Raw genomic sequence first — 19,930 nt, 5'->3', positions numbered from 1 at the left:
TGCCATGTGAATAAAAGCGACGGCAGAGCAGGTTCAAGAGAGCATTGCCCTAGCCTAGTGTTTAGGAAAAAATAACAGCGCTGGGTAGACAAGGACACAAAAGAGAACACGACACTGGCGCTGTGTCATGTACTCCTTTGTGTCCTTGTCTACCCAGCGCTGTTATTTTTTCCTGAACATGAATTGCCATCAACTCGCCCAAGTTTCTCCCCTAGCCTAGTGGTCTGGAATACCGCAGCACCAACATTCTGAGAATATTTTCTCACATGGCCAAATCACAAAATTTCATATCTTTTTGCTCACTACTACACATTTACATTTTTATGTCACCCCAAAATGGCTTGGTAGTCCAGTGTTATAAAAAATACAAAAATTATTATCATGACGAGAAGCAGTTCTGTATTCGCTTACCGTTGATGAGGTCAGTTCCTTCTAAAAGCAAAGAAAAATGAAAGAAAGCGCCGTCGACCTAATTGCAAAATTAGGTTAACAAAATTCCGCCAATCATTAATCTTTACCGTAATTTTGTCGCTGGGAAAAAAAGAAATGCGTAGTGAAAGTGTCGGCTCTTGGGGGCACAGGTCCAGAATAAGCGTCTGAGAAAGACTACACGGCATTATTCAGCTCAAAGCGGTCCGCAGCTCTCTACGAAGAAAAAAAATATTTCATACGTAAAAAAAGATTATAGATTGCTGCTAACCTTCAGGTAGTCCTCGCTAAAATGTTCCTTCGTGGCGAAGTTCAAATCTTTTAAATTCAGCTCAATACCCAGGTGCTTTGCGAGCGAACGGATAAAACAGCAGGGAGGGCTCCGGTGCAAATTGTAGAGGGTGATGGCCATGGTGGCGATGTTGCTTCCACAAGTACCGTTTAAAAATGACGGAGTCTGAATGCGGCGCACCGTTTTTTTCCCACGCAGTGTGATTGCACAGCTGTCGTCGAATTCGAACTGCGCCGGAGTGCTCACAAACGCCTCGAATGCGTTGCGCACACACATCGCTGAGCATGCAATAGATAGCGAAATGTTATCAGCCTGAACAGATCGAGGAACGCGTTCACTAGAAAACACGCCAGATTAAAAAGTATGCTTCAGTTATCGGTCAGGAGTGGTTTGTTTTTGTACGCGTTGAATGGTCGGTAATTAATGTCTTAAAGATAAACCCTGTTGAGAACGGCACCTTTTCAACACCATTCAGAGCTGTATCGCCCTCTTTGTGACAAAATAAGTAGCTAAGTGACTTTGATCACATAAAACGTTTATTTTAGTTAAGAAAAGCGTTAGCTTGAAGAAATGCTTTAGAATTAAGACTGGGTTGTTAAAGTAATCTCTCATCTATGCCTGGGGTTCTTTAACCTGCACTCAAAACGCTGCACATGAGCATTTTTGCCTTCCGTATACGCGTGTAAGTGAGGGAATCAAACCCTCCACTTTGAATTCAGCAGCTAAACGTATCGAGCCATGGAGCCAGCACGGCGGGTCCAATTAATTGATCACCTGTGTTAATTTGCCAGTTAGGATTTGAGTGCCTGGAGTCGTTGACCCGTGCCAACTTGCAAGCCTAGGCTCTTTCAAGCTTTCGTAAGAATAAACCTACCAAGTAGATAACGCCTCTCCTGTCTTGCAGTGCTTTTCAATAACCACAGAAAGCTAGCTATAAGTTTCTTGTCTGAGGAAATTAGTGCCCATACGCCAATTACTGGGGGAACAGTAATGCGGGAGCACGCGCTGTACCTGAAACTATGATGCCTGCAGTGGTTACCTGGATGTCGGTCCTGAAGTTCGGTTTATGAAGTGTAGGAAATTGCTGATCCTCAGTTTGGGTATTATAGCATCGATGAGCCTATGATAGCGACCCAATTCACAAAATTTGCTTACATGAATACATTAGAAGTCTGCTGCATCTTGCGCTGCGAGTCGATATCGCAATTTTTCTGTGATCGCGTACCTGCTCGAACTGAAGTCCAGCTCACTAAAGTGTTCATTGCTCATTGTCCCGAAAAGATAACGGCTGCTATTCTCAAAGTAATTTTGTCAAGTATGATAGATTTAGTAAGCGGTCTCATTGGACTTGTGCTGTATAGTAGCCAGGATACACTGCTCTTGTGAATACCTTTTTGTAGATGTTCCATACTGATAAACATGTAGGTTGTTTTCTTTTTGTTTCGTGCGGATAAACGTGCATTCTGACATGAAATCAATTTCTAGAAAACAAGTACTCCCTTTTTATTGGCTGCGCACTTTATTCTTAACAGATACTCAATAAACCATTGATGTATATTGATGTATTGTGTATTATTCTTCATGGCGTATTATTCATAACCCGCCCCTGAGCCCTCCCTTACCCAAACCCAGATCCTCTGGAGACCGACCCGCTCTCTCCCATCCCCTCAGCTGTTATCCCACTATTTTGGTGACTCCCCTACATGCTACCTGTGCGGTGACCCTCACTCACGCCACACTCTCCCACATCATTGTGAGCTTCGCCGCTTATCCTCCCCTGCGGGGACAGCCCGCCAGCTCAAGCTGCGGGGACTGGGAGTTCTTCCTCTCGTGTGCGGACCCGACATCGCAGCTTAATGCGGTGGCTCGGATTGCCGACATGATGAACAAAAGAAACACGACCATCTCGACGTAGCGTGGGACCTCGCGGTGGTCCAGGGGCCCAGAGGGGAGGGGGGGGGGGGGCAAACTCACTTGATACCAATGAAGTTTTGCTATCAGCGTGTCTCACCTATCTCCCCGTAATAAATATGTGGGCGTGCGGGCTACCCCGCATGTATGACGGAGATACGTTATGCCGAAACTCTTCTTGCCAGATCGTCGGCCTGTATCGGCAGAAGCATGAGTCAGTACTCGTAAAGACGAGTGCAAGTGCCTAACGCCTGCTGGAAGAGTGTGCAGACCCACATACAAGTACTCCGTCGTCCACTGCTCGCTGTTGAAAGTATCGAAATTTTCCCGCTCTAGGTCAATGCTGATGGGCTATGCCGGCATGGGGATCATGCCGCACGTTGGCTTGCATAATTGTTGTAGATGGTGCAAAGCATTGTAGTAGCAGAGCAGGGTTCCTCGAACAGTTCTTTAGGGGTAAGGGCGCCAGTGGTTTTGGACTGAGGATGTGACTCCTCTTCGGTGGTGTGATATACCGCGATGGTGTTTTCTGTAGGCGCAGGGGGCCTTGCTTTGGCACGCGACTGGGGAACCTTTAGGTGCGCGCGAAAGATCTGACGTAGTATACACGACAATATATTCAACTGGCAATTTTGGGTCTTACTTGGCAGAGAGAGCCTATGTAGAAGGCCTGAGATGCAGGATAAGATGATACAGTATGTTGAGCGTTCGCCAAACACTGCCAAGCCAAGCTCGAGCAGCGCTTCTGAATGACGCGCTCGTACATTGTGATAGTGTCGGCGCTTACGCGCCTTGAATTGCCACATAAAGTGTATCAAATGTGAGGGCAAAAAAAAAAAGAGCGAGCCTAGTCATTTCCATTATCGTGCATAGTTTTGTGGTAACGTTACACCTTCCAGGAACATTTGCCTGCACAAGAGGTCATGTATCATTATGAGCCTAGGTATTGACTGGCTAGCCCTACTAATTCAGTGGTGGTAACGCTGCAGTTATTACTAACAGCTCGAGCCTTCGCCATCTGTGCGGTGTCACGCAGGAGGTTATGTTCCGGAGCTCACTGCCAGAGGGCGCGCCGAGGGTAGGAGCGTCGGTTACCATTCTCTCGAGTGAAGCCGACGGGAACGGACGTGTCGAGTTCTCAGCGCTGCAGGAGTAGCGTGCCAAAGGGATAAGCTTTCTTATTTTACATTTCGTTCTTTGTTTTTTTTAGGAGTGCTAGCTTGGCCGAGAAATTTTTATAAATAATTTTTCGTACTTTTCAGTTCAACGAATAATTGTATTTTTGTCCGATCTACGCCTTGCTAGTACAATATGATGGTTGGTACTAGGGGTAACCCACACGTGCGTTGTTCTGAGTGCGAGCGTTCTTACGCGTTGGAAGAAACTGTCGCGAAGGCGGATGTTTCATATTTTATGTGTAGGATGTGTGTGCTAGGGTCGCGACTAGACCGTCTATAGCAGGAGCAGGATAAGCTAGCTAAGCGAGCTGGAACGCTAGAAAAGGAACCTAAAAGCGAACAGAAGCAGACGAAAGAGGTCGTAGAAAAGCTAGCTAACATAAAAAAGCAGCTGATGGCCACCATTCCGCAAAGCAATGGTGAACGCATCGAGGCGAGCACCGCGAACGGAGCTGGCTCCTATGCGGATGCAGCTAAGACAGCCAAACCCCCCACGCCGGAAATCTGTGGCGGAAACGTCAATGATGGTCAGGAAGGGCCTACCACTGACGCAGCCGCGGGAGAAAACAACAAATCAAAGGGCAAGGACAAGACTGGAGGGGAGGGCGTCGTGACCTCAGGGACAGCTTTCGGGGGCGAGGAGGAAGAAAAGCGTCGAGTTGTCTGTTGGGGATTCCGATATGTGCTCACACGACCAGTCGCTTCCTCTGATTTTTCGAGGCAGCACCTGAAAAAAACTGCTCGCAACCGTTCAGCCGGATGCCAGGGTGGCAAATGGCAAGGTTCCCAGGCTACTTCCAGAAGGTGGCCTTACTAGGAGGGAACGCGCAACGTTGCTTCGACTGCACACGGGCTGTGTCTGGATGGCGGCGCGGCTGCACGCCAAGGGACGCTCCATCTCACCGGCCTGCGAAGGTTGCGGCGACCCCAAGACCCTCGAGCACCTTCTCTGTCCTTGCCCAGTGCTGACAGAGGACTGCTCAAAAATCATCACATGCCTCCAGACAACAGGGTCTACCTGCTGCGACAACCAGCGACATCCTGTTCCCGTCGCCTCCCCACCTCCGAGCTCTCCATAGCCTCTTGGAGCTTGTGGAGTTGAACGGGATCACCGCCCAACGCTAAGCGCTCGCCCCCAGCAGGCCATCGCCTTCATCACCGGCCTCCTCCATGATCGTATGAGACTACTGCTGCTGCTCCTTCTCTTCCATTCCTTACATCTTTATCTCCCACTTCCCCTTCGCCTGACGCTGTGCCGTGCTCCCTATTGGGCAGTAGAAATAGGCGTCATTTTCCCTTAATAAACCGCCACTACTGCATGCGTAAAGTAGAACCGGCGGTAACAGAGAGGGTAGGTGCAGGCGAACGAGTCCAGATTAGCGCGCTTCCGGGAAAACCGATTAGAGAGGTGATAGCGAAAGCCAAGGAACGCATGTGGAAAACAATGGATGAGACGCACCTAGTGGTGATAATGGGCGGAGTGATTGACGTACTGCGCGAACGAGGGGCAGGGATCACAAAGCAAACAGCCAAAGGGGTCACCGACCTGCGGATTGTTTCAATAGAAGTACAAATCGCCGTGTGCACCGTGCTAGAGGTTGAAAGGCAGGAGTATGAAATTGAAAGCCCCCCTCACAAACACACACACACAGTTGTTGCAGTAAGCAGGAAAATTTTGACTCTAGCTAACGCAATGAATTTTACGGTGAATGACATAACCGAGAAGCGCACCTAGCAGGCCGCGAAGGCGCTTTTGTGCGTGACGGGATATATTTTAGCGAAGGTGTAGCAACATCGGTTGGATGTCGATTCGTGGCGCGAGCTGCAGCTTATTTAGGCGGGCCCCAGGCAATCATGACGCAGGAATAAGTATTGAACGTAGCGAAAAACCAGTAAAGGGCAAAATTGGACGACCAGGGCCGGTATTTTCCGCCGTGGTTGCTCAGTGGCTATGGTGTTGGGCTGCTGAGCACGAGGTCGCGGGATCGAATCCCGGCCACGGCGGCCGCATTCCGATGGGGGCGAAATGCGAAAACACCCGTGTACTTAGATTTAGGTGCACGTTAAAGAACCCCAGGTGGTCTAAATTTCCGGAGTCCCCCACTACGGCGTGCCTCATAATCAGAACTGGTTTTGGCACGTAAAACCCCATAATTTTTAGGGCCGGTATTTTATAGTGATGCGTTATGCTTTATTCTATACTAGTCTTATCATCCACCGCTCACGGCTGGCTATCCCGTTGATAACGTGAGCGGACCGTCGCTCTGACCACTGACCAAGCGCGAAAAGGCATTAGCATAGGAAATGCATCGCTACAAAATAGCGGCCCAGGAGTTAGGAAAAGACGCACAAAGCCTAAGAATAGAGAAGGTAAAATTTGCTACAAGAAAGTTTTTACAATAGCGTTTATCGGCTTACGTACGTTAAACGTAAGCACGTTTGCGCGACGTTACAGTGCGTGTTCTTTCAAGACATTTAGTTTACCGTACGGGAACGCAAGCTATAAGGAAGACGTTATAAAACGGGGCGCCGTCTGGTTCCTCGTGCCAAACGTATCCAAGCCAAGACAATCCATTATCATCCATCCTGGTGGTGCCATGCGGCAACGTATGAGGACGCGTCGCTGTTAGGCCTACGGTCACCGGAATCACCAAAGGATCTCAGATATGGGGCGCGCTATGCGCTCAAAACTATCGTTTCAGGTGAGTTTAGAGAAAGCGAAGGCTCATTTCTATAGTTAGTGGTGATCTACGCGAGCTGAGAGCGCAACCATCACGAGAATTCAAGCTGATCGAAGTGGGAGCCAGTGGTTTCGCCATGTTTGACAACGTTATTTGTTGGCGTCCGTAAACATTTCGAACGTTAAACTCGCCAAATAACGAACGTTATCATAGCGCACGTAAACCACAGAAACCGAATAACGTTCAGAGCATGCGCAGTGATGACAACGCTATTTTTTGCGTACGTAAAACGTTTACGTTTGCTTGCAAACGCTAAACAAAAACTGTCTATCAACATGCAGGGTGGTCGCAAGCAGGAAAAATGGCTGGAAATTCAAACGCAGCTGAATGATGAAGCAATTAGCGTGTACGCCTTGCACCGAAACGCCTCTAGAGATTTGGAGCAGCTGCCTCGTATTACAATTTTGTATGGGAAGGGTTCAACAGAATGACCGGGTCAGGGAAAGGCGGAGGCGTAGGCATACTAATTAGGTGAGGTCTGAAGTGGCAAAGGGTAAACGAGACATGTGAAGAGCATTATGGACTAGCGGCACATGGCAATGCAAAAAGACGTGGCTGGGAGTAGCTTACCTATGGGCAGGTAGCGATAGCAGAGAAAGCAATAAGGAATTGGTTGGTTGCTTTAGAAGCGATATTAATGAGTTCAGTAAATCGGGCCAGGTGATATTAGTGGGAGGTATGAACGCGCACATGGACGATTTAGACGGATATACTGATTAGAACGGTTCTCTATAGTGTCGGATCTGTGTGATGAACAGAACCTCATAGTAATTACCAAGGAGAATGAGTGTCATGGACAGGTAACGTGGCAATGCGGAAACAGGCAGTTATGCATCGACTACGCCTTAGTCTCAGAAATGGCCTAGGAAACTAGACCAAATTATAATCAGATGAAAATGGAAAAAAATAGCCAGGGTAGCGATCATATGCCTTTAGCATTAAAATTTGGGAGTGATACCAACGCAGAACACGAATCAACAGCCTCAGAATTTTTAAAATGAATGAAGGGCAAATAACAGAGATCGGATAAAACATAGAGAAGAATATTGAGGCTTTTCCTACAGCTGTCTGGGAATATAAGGAACTGGTAGACGTAATGCAGCAGTAAATGAGGCAGACACGGCAAAACAATTGTTGGATTGAAAAGAGGAAACCACGTAAGTGGTGGAACAAGAAAGTAAAGCAAGCTATAAAAGAGCGTACAGAGGCACCAAGGCTCATCGAGAAGCCAAAAAGTTAGGATTACACAAGAAGAGGTGCTCCTTAGATGGAACACATACCGACAAAGAAAAGGGTGGCGAATGGCGAAAAGGGTGGCGAGTCAGCTCGTGCAAGAGTAAATTAAATGCGCAAGTGAACGTCGGGTGCATAACATTCACAAAAGAGACAAAGGCGCCCCAAAAGATTCTGAAACCATATAAAAGCAGTCGGAACTCCAAATAAACACTCGCAAATGGCTATAAGAGATGAAGACGGCAACATCTACGAAGGAGACGATGCGCTGCGGTATATGACAGGCGTTATTAGGGTTAACTTTGGCACGAGAAAAAGCGTAGTTCAGAAAACAGATCCAGCAACAGAGATACCTGAGAGATCAAAATTTAGCATAGAAAGATTTCAGTGAAAAATGCAGCAGAAAATTTCCCTAATAACACAGCAGCAGGTCCCCAGGAAATCCCGTTACAGCTAATCAAAAACGTTGATGCAAGGCACTGCTGAATAATGCCATAGAGCAAGTGATTAGAACAAAGAAAATTTCCGTTGGATGGTGCGAAAGCAAGATGAACCTCATCTACAAAGGCAAAGGAGATAAGGATAAGACGAGCTCGTACAAGCCAGTTATAGTAACGTCGGTGATATACAGGGTTTCCATGGTTATCAAGCAGCACTGATTTAAAAAAAAGATGAACAGCGTTACGTGAAGCAAACCTATTGCGTATTGTTTCCTGTACAGTGCAGTAGCCGCCAATATTTTTTTCGTTACTGAGATTTAATTATTTATTATAATTAATTATCTAACTCGAGAAGTACTGTCCTAATTATCAAAGTGTCAATGAGAAAGTTGTAGAGCAACATGAAAAACTCCCGATACCGCTTTCTGTTGCTTAATACGTGCTACATAAAAGTGTTTTTCCAAGCGTGAAAGAAGCCCGCGAATACACGCAAAGTGCCTGGAGCGGCCAGTCGTGCGGCAATTCTGCGTGCTTTCGCGGGCTTCTTTCACACTCGGAAAAACACATTTATGTAGCACGTATTGAGCAACAGAAAGCGGTATCGGGAGTTTTTCATGTTGCTCTACAACTTTCTCATTGACACTTTTATAATTAGAACAGTACTTCTCGAGTTAGATAATTAGTTACAATTAAATAATTAAATCTCAGTAACGAAAGAATTCCTGGCGGCTACTCCACTGTACTGGAAACAATACGCACTAGGTTGGCTTCGCGTAACGCCATTCCTCTTTTTTTAAATCGTGCTGCGTGGTAGCTGGGACGCCTTGTATAAAATGGCAATGCAAGCCATAAAATTACAACTGTTGGAGTGGGTGGAGAAAGACGATGTATTCGGGGAACTACAGAACGGGTTCATACAAAGCAGACGCTTACACGATAATATGTTTGAACTAACTCATCGCACAGAGATTTCACTAGCCCAGAAAATAGCTTTATCGATAGCATTTCTAGATATTAAGGGGCTTATGACAACGTAGACAGGGAATTGCAATGGGGATATTCTTCAGCACGAAGGCATAGACTGATGATTTCGTGGAGCTGTTGAGGGAGATATATAGAGACAATCAAGTACAAGTGGTATGGGAAGGTCGAAAAGGTAATGGAATGGTGAGAATTCACCAAAGATTGAAGCAAGGATGTCCTCTGTCTCCATTGTTCACGCTTTACGTTAAGGGTATAGAAAGACAACTGGTAAACATCGAATTCGGGTTTGATTTATCTTGCATACTTAATGGACAAATGGTGCAACAGAAGGTCCATGGACTGATGTACGCAGACGACATTGTGCTACTAGCGCTCAATAAAAAGATTTACAGATACTTGCGAATATCTGTGGCAACGCAGCGACAAATCTAGGCCTTAAGTTTAGCACAGAGAAATTAGGAATTATGACATTTAATGAAGAGGCGAGTAATAACGGGGTGTCAATTCAACAGTAAGTCATACACATAGTCAAGCAATATAAGTACATCGGGGTAGACATAAACGAAGGAAAGAATTACTCAAGCTACCACCAAGGTAATCTGAAAATAAAGGAGAAGCGGAATTCCAGCAATAATGAAACACAGAGCGCTGTGGGGCCACAATAAGTATGAGGAGGTGCATGGAATCTGGAAAGCAGTAATGGTGCCAGCTCTAACGTTGCAAATGCTATTCTATATATGCTTAAAATCGGATATCTTGTCGGGTTTGGAAGTTAACCAAAGATCAGTAGGCCGGTTGGTTTTGGGAGCCCACGGTAATACCACAGATGAGGCAGTGCAGGGTGACATGGGTTGGGCCTCTTTTGAAGTGAGAGAAGCACAGAGCAAAATTAGTTTTGAAGACAGCCTCAGGAACATGGATGAAAATAAATGGGCGGCTAAAGTGCACAAGTATCTCTACATGAAAAGCGTGGACACAGAATGGAGGAAGAGGTCAAGGAAGTTGGCAACAAAGTACAGGATAAACGAACTGTAAATAGGCAACCAGGAGTCGTCAGAAAGAAAATGAGAGAAATATAGACAGTGAATTGGATGCAAAGAATCGAAAGAAAAAGGACCATGGAAATTTACAAGAATGAGAAGAAAGAAATTGTAAGGGAAAATCTGTACGATAACACAAAGGGCAGTGTTTTGCTATTTGATGCTCGAGCCGGTTGCCTAAGGACCAAAAGCATACCGGAGCAGATATTCGGAACTAGATGAGGCATGTGTATGCAATGATCCCGAGACCTCTCAGCACATCCTAATGGAATGCGAAGATATTCACCCAGCGAGAACCCTAGGTAACGTACAACTTTCAGGGGCGCTTGAGTTTAAAGTGGAAGGAAACATCAACCGGTCAGCCGTACAGATAAGCAAAAGACGGTTAGATTACTGGTGGGAAAAAAGCAGGGAAGAGGTTGATACGACCTGAACTCTTCAAATCATAGGTAGCAGTACAAGATAGATTTTGCCGAAAAAAAAGAAAAATAATATTGAGAGCTAGGTATACAAAAATGCTAGATAAATAACATGTATAGTATACCTGATTAAATCACGCAGGCTAGGTGACTATTTGTCACCGTCCCATTTCAAAGGAGATGACATTATAGCATCGTCATCGTCATCGGGGCCCCGCCAGGATGGGAGCGGACCAATCAGAAGAGTGGGGGGAAGGACCGGAACAATCAGAGCGGGTGCCGCGGGAAGGGGGGAGGAAGGGTATAAGAGCAGGTGTTTCGCCGGCGCGCTTTTTCGCCCCCATGGTTTCCGCTCGGCGCGAGCGACAGCGGGAGCTCGCACGCGAGTGGCAGTGCCGATATCGCACAAATCCAGAACCTCGAGAGCGAGAACTGCAAACCAAGTGCCAGCGGAGGGAAGCCGCTATATACCACCGAGGGTGGAGAATGGGAAGCGCAAGCCATGCAAGTGCCTGTGGAGGCAAGCCAACCCGCAGTTTCTAGAGAAACGAGAGAAAATACTTTAATGAAGGTCGTCAAAACACGAGGTAGAAGTTGACAGAACGACCAGCAGCTTCTTTCACTGCGTGGCACTGGCGTTACTTTTTTTTTTACTTGGTTTCACCGCATGTACAATTATTTTCATCGAAAACGTTAGTTCATCTCTCTTTATTTGTCTCTCTTTCTTGCGCAGCATTTCTAACCTTAATTTCATTCGGCATGCAAATCAATGAAGCGTCTTTGAGAACAAATTCCGTGACCTCTGTAGAGATTTCTATCATAAAGTAAATGGGAAAAAATAGAAGAATATGGCGGGGAAAAATATAAATAGAAGTAGTGCGTGAGTCTGGCAGTCTTGGGCCTTCTGGCCGCACCCGCACCAGCCGGCGATTGCTTTAAGTTACTGGTCTTCCTAAGGCGCACTCCTCCACTCAAAGTAGTTTCTGAACATAATTTTATAGGTTTAGGCTTTAGGAATTTCGATATGACGTTTATTTTCTCTTTGACTTTCAGACGCTGAGCATTTTCTAAGCCTTGCCATGTCCGGTATGCATCTTTAGTCTTTAGTGGACTGCTGTTTTGTGAAAGGCTAGACCTAGCGAACGCGAGAGCGAAATGTGAGAGGTGCGCAATTTAAATGTATAAAGTGTACAAAGAGTTATATTAGGATAAGTGATGGCACTGGTGCATTGTACACTTTCGTTTCATTATGTCCATTCCTCTTCCTATAAGTCAACTCTCGGAGTAAACAACTTAGAAATTCCTCCCAGTTATTTCTCACATAATTTACTCCCTGGCTGCCTTTCATTGTCTTCATCATCATTATTTATGCCTTTATCGTCATCATGATCATGATCATCATCATCATCATCAGCCTATATTTGTGTCCACTGCAAGACGAAGCTAGGCCTCTCCCTGTGATCTACAATTACCCCTGTCTTGCGCTAGCTGATTCCAACTTGCGCCTGTAAATTTCCTAACTTCATTACCCCACCTAGTTTTCTGCCGTTCTCGACTGCATTTCCATTCTCTTGGTACCCATTCTGCAACTCTAATGGTGTACAGGTTATCCATCTTACCCATCGCAAGGCCTGCTGAGCTCCATTTCTTCCTCCTAATGTCAACTAGAATATCGGCTATCCCCATGTGCTCTCTGATCCACACCGTCTTCCTGTCTCTTAACGTTAGCTTCTTTGTTAACCTCCAAGTTTCTGCCCCATATGCTAGCACAGGTAGAATGCAATGATTGTGCACTTTTCTTTTCAACGACAGTGGTAAGCTCCCAGTAAGCATTTGGCAATGCCTGCCGCATGCACTCCAATCCAATTTTATTCTTCTGTAAATTTCTTTCTCATGATCAGGGTCCCCGTGTGAGTAATTGATCTAGATAAACTTACTCCTTTACAGACTCTAGAGGTTGACTGGTGATCCTGAATTCTTGTTTCCTTGCCAGGCTATTGAAAATTATGTTTGTCTTCTGCATATTAATTTTCAACCCCACTCTTACGTTTTCTCGGTTAAGGTTATCAATAATTTGCTGTGATTCGTCCCCATTGTTGCTCAATAGGACAATGTCTCAGCAAACAATGTCTCAGCAAAGCAAAGGTTGCTGAGATATTCGCCGTTGATCCTCACTCCTAAGCCTTCCCAGTCTAAGAGTTATGTCTTTATAGAACGCTATAAAAGACATCGAAATTTTTTAGGCAGTATCTTAGGACCTTCCGTCATATTCTCTGTCTCTCTCTAATCAGAAGGTATTCCGTACCGTTCCATGAGGTAGTCGCCATGCCGTTTACTTTTGTCTAGCACATACATATACGGCGTTCTACCTTCAACCTAAAACATACCAGCCTCGTTATGCTGAGACGCCAGAGGCAAATGAAAAGCCAAAAAATCACCGCCCAAGCACTTCGTACAGATGGTTAACCAGCGAAGCTGAAACGTGCTGCCCCAATCTTTATAACTGGGTTAATCGCGATGGTTCAATAAAGTATTTCTCAAGTATTGATTACGCCTTTGTGTTTCTTAATGAGGTAACACACACGTTCGGCTGCGACGGAGAGAACGACGTCACTGACGGTATGCCCACAGTTCGCCTTTGTCGCTTGCGTTCGATGTCTCGAGTTTGCTCAGCGGCATGGTTAGCAGCATTCGCCCGCCATTGCCGCTTGCGATTCTCCGAAATTAAATGGCTTCAAAATTAAATCTGTCCGTTACGTAAGCCAATGAATGGCTCATACCCCAGTAAAAATGGCCTCCCCATTACGACGACAGAATAAAAGTGAAATTCTGCGCTGGAATGATGAGTGCCAACGCAGCCCGCTGCGAATGAAGAAGATGATGCTCGAGCGAAGGCTGAAGATGATAATTTTCTACGGCAGGTGATGGCAATATTTTTACACTGATTTAAAGGAGAAGTAAAAATGAATTTAATATTGGAAGACTAACGAGAAGACTAACGAGGCTACGGTGGCTAGATAAGTAGGTGTGCCGTCCGCAGGGCACGACGAGTAGTTCAGCGCTTCTCCCCATCATGACTACAAAATTGGCGCTGCGGTCGGGGGTTTATCATAGGCGGCGCGCCTCGTCTGCTGCTGCGGCCGCGTTACATTGCAACTGCGGCATATTTACCTTCGTATTTGAAGTGAAAACCACATTCACATAGCATCATAGGCAGTTACAAATTTTTGCACGCGGCAGAACTCTGTCACTTTTGAAGGTAACGTACTTGCCTTTTCCGTCACCTGTTTGTTTCCCCGTTTGAGATTCAAGAATATAAGAGCTAATAACGCTGTTTACTTCCGTAAACACGTTAAACTTGAGTCTACGAGGAGAAGCACAAGTTCTGCATAGTCCTGCATAGACGAAATAGTCCTTCATCAGTTCTTCTAAAGCGAGAAAGGCGAAGTTTGCTTTGCAGAATAGATGTATACAGTAGTATGTAGGGGCTGTACGCGAACGTGCAGGGCGTATTCTTATACCACGGAATGCGCAAGAGAAATGCTTTGGCTTGAAGGGATGTAAAACACAATGGTATAAATATTGATATTCGCACAACTAAAATCCTTTGGTTCAATTTCCTTGACTGTATTGGGGTTATCATAAATTTATAAAATATATTATAAACCTGTTCGTGATGAAGAAAAAAGTTCTTACGTTGGGCGATTATGTATGATGAGAGCAGTAGCTTGTAGCATGAAAAATCATAGTTTGGACTCTTGAAGATCGTATATATGTATATTTGAATGCAATATTAATTTGGGTAATTCTTCAGTCACACACGCAAACCATGCAGCAACGTACACCAAGCTTTTATTGCAACTATAGCCTTAAATGAAACACTGCACTGCATCACAGCGCTCAAAATGCACGTAGCGTAGCCGCAGCGTAAGGTGTTTTTTTCTTTTCTGGAGTACGCTAAGGAGCCGAGTTTTGGTCGTCACAAGGAAGTGCAGGCGAGCAATGTATTAGCTTGATGATGCTATTCTTAATTTCGATTTTATGCTGCTCACAACCGATGACTCCTGAATGCTTCAGCTGGCGAAAAGAACAAAAAAAAATGCCAGCGGCAGGGCATATTTCCCAGTCGTTGCGTTGTAAACCGCAGCCGCTGCACTTAAAGCTGAATTTTTTGCACACAAACATTTTGTCAGCCGTCTTTGAGCAGGTTCATTTCTTCACTTGTCTACAAATACTCATTCTTCAGCTGTAGAACACGCGACATTTCCATTCGCATCCTAGTTGCTTGGAGTGTGTGCAAGTTTGCCAATGTCTCCAGAGGAGGCATTGGTTTGGCTCGCTGTCTCTTCCGGATTATTTCAACGGCCGACATGCCGTTGAGCCTCGCTTGTTCTTTTTCTAGAAATTTTCGTCAATATGTAAGTCGCAGCTTCGGGTAGCAACGAAGGAGGTGTCACTCTAACATACGTACGCCATCGGAATCTGCATAATCTTACTGCCGGTCATACGCTCGATGACATGCTCCTTGAAGTGGCGCTGGGGCATGACTAATGAGGTTGAAACATTTTTTCCACACGGCGAAGGCCAAGCTCATGTCTCTCGGAACGTTCTGGGTCTCAGCGCATCGAAACCAATGATTCCTTCGTGCGTGCCTTGCATGTTTGTAGCTGAACTTACAGTTTGGCACAGAGCAAGTGGTGCCCTTCCGGCTTGTTTTCTTCTGTGCAGAAACTCTTTCACTCTGTCTCACAAGCTTGGTATTCACGTTCATCACACACAGTCTTCACTTCGCTCCTTAAACGTCTAAGGAAATTACAAGAACTCGGATAATTATTGTGACTGCGAGCGCAGCGCTCCGTGAAGTGAGCGTGTTAATAGACCATATAAATGACCGCTTTTGAAAATTACTCGTTGCAACAAGAAACATCGCACTGTTAAGCACTCTCTCAACATAATTTACCCATTTTCTTTCAGGTTTTACTGTGAAAAACCTATTATCTTAAATATAACAGCCCGCAATAACAACACTCTCAGTAGCAGACGACGCGCGCTTCACAGCAAACCTCTGACCGCAGCGCCACTCCTGCTGTCATGATGCGGAGAAGCAGTGAACTACGCCGGTCGGCACACCTACCAATCTAGCCGCCGTAACGAGGCGTTTAGCCGCCGTGACCGCTATCGTTGGAAATGTGAAAGCAGTATGCGTTTCCCGCCGGGATTGAACCTGCGGCCGCGGCGTGGGAGCCATGTACTGTACCACTGAGCCACGCAAGCGCTTGCTATCGGCCAGCGGAAATACCCTATAAGGCAAGCGCGCAGGGGCAGACGACCCGAGCCTCCGCCAGTATGGTGGCGCCATCTAAGTAAGGTACCTGCAAACGCAGCGCACGCAGGCGCAGACGCCGATATGCGATTCAGACGAGGCGCGCAATCAACGCGCTCCAGAGCTGCCGAGCCTCCGCCAGTATGGTGGCGCCATCTAGTTAAGGTACCTGCAAACGCGGCGTGCCAGGCATGTAAGTTGCAGCTCTAAGGCTTGATTGGGCTCAGCAGACTGCTGTGCAGAGAGCATTACACGCCGCAGCTTGCCGTCGACGCCGGGCGGACCGTTCAGATCGTTCTCGCCAAAACGAGGCGAACAGGCTGCCGCGAAGACCCTGTTGTGTGTGGCGCCCAAATTGAAGCTACTCTTGAGCCGCTCCACCAGCTTACGCTGTGACTGTGCTGTATGTGCCGCGCAGGCCCGTGACTTTTGGACATCCATTAATACCCAACATTAAAAAGCACAATTTCACGCATATGTTCACGCACCTTTTATTCAGTGATGTTTGAATAAAAGTTACGAACGAGATCTCAAGAATACTTATATTTCTGGTTTTCTGTGTTTAAGCCCTGCAGTACTAATTATATATGTTCACAAATCCGCAAACTAGAGCAAGCATGGTGGCTTTTCGTAATAGCGTATATGGGCAGTTGCGTAACTTGTCCGGCTCCACGGACAGGCAAGTCAATGTGAAGGATTTACTAAGCTGTGAAAATTTTATAATGGGGATAAAGCGTCGCAAAGAGCCCAACGAAATTTGGAGGACGTTTAAACTCCGCCTTTAAGAGGAAGCTTTAGCTCGGGTGCTCCTACCTAAATACATGTAAAAGGAGAATTCGTTTTTCTCGGCAACCACGGCACCAAATTCGACGAGGTCTACTGCATTTGAAAGAAAACCTTGGAATCTTGTGACTGTTGGTTTCGAGTTTTAGGGGCGAAGCTCCTTAGGGTGTGGGTCTGTCCCTCCTCTGTAGTATGTAGTAGTAGTAGGTAGCCACGTCTACTTTTATGAAAAAAAAATCCGAAAGATGTGTCCGTAGCGCGGAATCGAACCAGGGACCCCTCGCTTCCGAACGCTCGGCGCTAACCACTACGCCACGAAGCTTTTTTTTTCTTTATTGCCGGTCTTTGGCACACACAGAAATATATAAATTCACAGAGAATAACAAAACAGAATCACAATCACAATATTCGTTAAATACGACCACTCAACTTGTGCGGACGCGTACACGCTAAAATTGTCTCATCGTCAGTAATAATTCCACCCGAGGCAACCATTCTGGGATAAATTCTAGCAACTTTTGTTCTTCCACAAAGTCCCTTATGCTTTCTTTAAAATACTGGCGAGCCACTCTTGCGTCGAGATCAGCGTGCCTTACTGCCATTCTGCATTTCCAAATGCTATGCAGCGCCATGAGCATTACCATATCGAATGGGGTGCCGTCATCACTTTCTATTGGCAAGTAGCGAATGCCATACGCATCGAGGGGGAATTCTTTTTTGATTGTGCGCTGGAGCACATCCGAAAGAAAAACAGCATCCCAACAATCCAGGAATACATGCTCAATTGTCTCCTCCTTTCTGTATATTATACAATGGGTTCCCCAGGGAACAAAAAAAAAAAAACCCTTTCAGCCATCCATGATTTGACAGTGAGCGTGCCTGTGTGTAACTTAAAAAAGAAAGTCTTAACACCTGACGGTATTAGCATCGCCTTAACGCGCTTTAGAACATTGTGCCCATGCACACACGCACCGCGATGACAATAAATACCCAACATTAACGAAGGACTGCGCGTTTCTAACGCGTTTGTGCTAGCGCGTTACGGCCCGTGTAAGAAGTTGGTGTAAGACGCTATGGCCTCATCCGCCTTACCCCCGTATTCATAAACGCTCCTTGACTTGAACTTGACTTGCCACCGCCTTGGGCAGCGCGTTCGAAACGCGTTGAAGGCGGTGGCAAGTCAAGTTCAAGTCGAGGAGCGTTTATGAATACGGGGGTTATACTCTCTCAGCAGTCATGTGATGGCGTCGGCAAACGCGGTGTACGTTCCGGCATGTGTAAATGGCTGCGTAAGACGCTGTGGCCTCTCCCCCTTACTAGAGAGTACTGCACGTTTCTAACGCGTTTGTGCTAGCGTCCCCTTAAGCGGGAGATGGTGCAATTATAATGAACGGCGCTGTTATAAAATAGGAATGACGTCACATATGGCGCGTGTCATTGGTGGAAGTCAATCGTTCGATTTAGTGCGGCGAGACTGGGCGAATTACACGGAATATTCACGGTTTGCCGATGATTCCCTCCGGAGCTTCGCCTACTCATCATCATTCACCCCGTGGATATGCGGTGTTTTTTTTATTTAGGTCGTCAAATTGTTATAAAAATTGATAAACATCCCAAGTTTTTACTGAACACGAAACTTAGCGCACTAAATTACACAGAAGCAAGAAAGGGTGACAATGTCTCCCTTTCTTGTGTCTGTGTTTTATTGCGCTAAGTTATTTGTTAAGTTATGAAAAACCAACTAGCCCAAAAATTATTCTTCGAGAATACATTTCTGGTAGATTGGGCCCTTTTTGCGCGTATTCAAATAGCGCAAACAGTCTTCAAACAGCGCTTGTCTTTGTCTCCCTTTCTTGTGTCTGTGTTTCTTATTGCGCTAAGTTACCTGGTCAGTTATATAAAACTAAATAGCCCAACAACTAATTCTTTTAGAAAACGTTCATTACAGGCGACACGTAGTGCTCAGTCAAGTGTTTCTGCGATACTCGGATGCGAGAATGGGAACAGTACTAAAGTATCAGTAGATATAGCATGTAGAGGTCGCTCGTAAGCGCTGATATTATTTCTCGCTGCTCCATGCGTGCGGATGCAAAATGTTCTTGTATCACCGTGACAGCGCTCAATCCCTCAACGCGACTCGCTATTTAACGTGCTCGACATGTATTGAAGTCTCGGCAAGGTAACCAAGTTCACTCGTCTAGCTAGCATAGCGAGTAGTTTGTTCGCACGGGTCTTAGCGTATAGATGAGTGGTTTACTGTTGGTCAGCTCAGTAAAGTGACGTTCCTCCATAGAAAATAGCGAACATGCTTCTCGGTGGCGTAATCCGCAAGGATCGCAGGATTTATTGTGCCTGAACAACACAAGTAAACACGTTCACGGGGAAAAAGGCAAGACAAGCCACATATTTTTTACTTGACTTTATTGACATACCCACAAATATATAGCCTGGACAGCACCATAACCACGCCAACACAAGACAAACAACCGCTACAAGAAGAAGCAAACAGCAGAAAACAAATGTGTTGAGATGTGTGATAATGGCGCTTACCTGTCCGTATAAATTGTAAGTGCCAAATAAATTTTAATCAAAACTGAGTGCCCAGTGTTATTCACTTTTCCCCATTTGCATATTTCTTTGTGCTGTTTAGTCAAAAGAATCCAAACCGTCCAGCTTAATGTGTAATGTTTCTACAGATCCCAGGGCTGTAGTGCTTTTGAGGCTCATCAATGAAAACGAAGCGTGCCAGCGACAGGGCAGAGCGAGGGCGTTGTGTTCTCGCTATCGGTGCTTCAGTGCCACCACCATGTATCTACTTGAGGTGAGCCCAACACATTCTCAAGCTGGTGATCCCTGGCTGGTTGATCTCGTCGAAGTATGGAAGCACAGCCTTGATGCGGTTGTAGTAGGCCTTCAGTTTTGGATACTTCTCAGCATCTAGGAACGGTCCCTGTAAATGTGTGGGCAGAAACATATAAATGTTTGGAATCATGACACACGGTTAAAAAAAACTCCTTTCAATGAAAATCGTGCGCTGTTCAGGTTACTATTTTCTGCGAGGCGGTAACTGCATGACAGGGAGTCACATTTTGGCACAGGAAAAGCACAAGTGTGTTTTCTTCAGTACGTCACTACAAAATTCGCATTTCGGCACATT

At 45.9% G+C, this 19,930-nt stretch overlaps 2 protein-coding genes across 2 annotated transcripts in view; one reads left to right on the top strand and one right to left on the bottom strand.

The window, feature by feature from the left end:
* Window positions 1–19,930, top strand: part of LOC119445778 (glutathione S-transferase 1-like) — a 603,258-nt gene that overhangs the window by 526,964 nt on the left and 56,364 nt on the right. The window lies entirely within an intron of this gene.
* The window catches only part of LOC119444775 (uncharacterized), a 59,077-nt gene that overhangs the window by 24,237 nt on the left and 14,910 nt on the right, over window positions 1–19,930 (bottom strand). The window contains exons 4-6 of the mRNA XM_049664733.1: window positions 19,590–19,723; window positions 4,714–4,786; window positions 701–973 (exon numbers count right to left, since the gene is read on the bottom strand). Coding sequence (XP_049520690.1) covers window positions 701–973; window positions 4,714–4,786; window positions 19,590–19,723 — 480 coding nt within the window. The remainder of the gene's footprint in view (window positions 1–700; window positions 974–4,713; window positions 4,787–19,589; window positions 19,724–19,930) is intronic.

Source organism: Dermacentor silvarum, chromosome 3 (genome assembly GCF_013339745.2).
Source record: "Dermacentor silvarum isolate Dsil-2018 chromosome 3, BIME_Dsil_1.4, whole genome shotgun sequence".
Classification (NCBI taxonomy): Eukaryota; Metazoa; Arthropoda; class Arachnida; order Ixodida; family Ixodidae; genus Dermacentor; species Dermacentor silvarum.
Note: the sequence above shows the minus strand (reverse complement) of the source record. Positions and strands in the feature narration are given on the sequence as shown.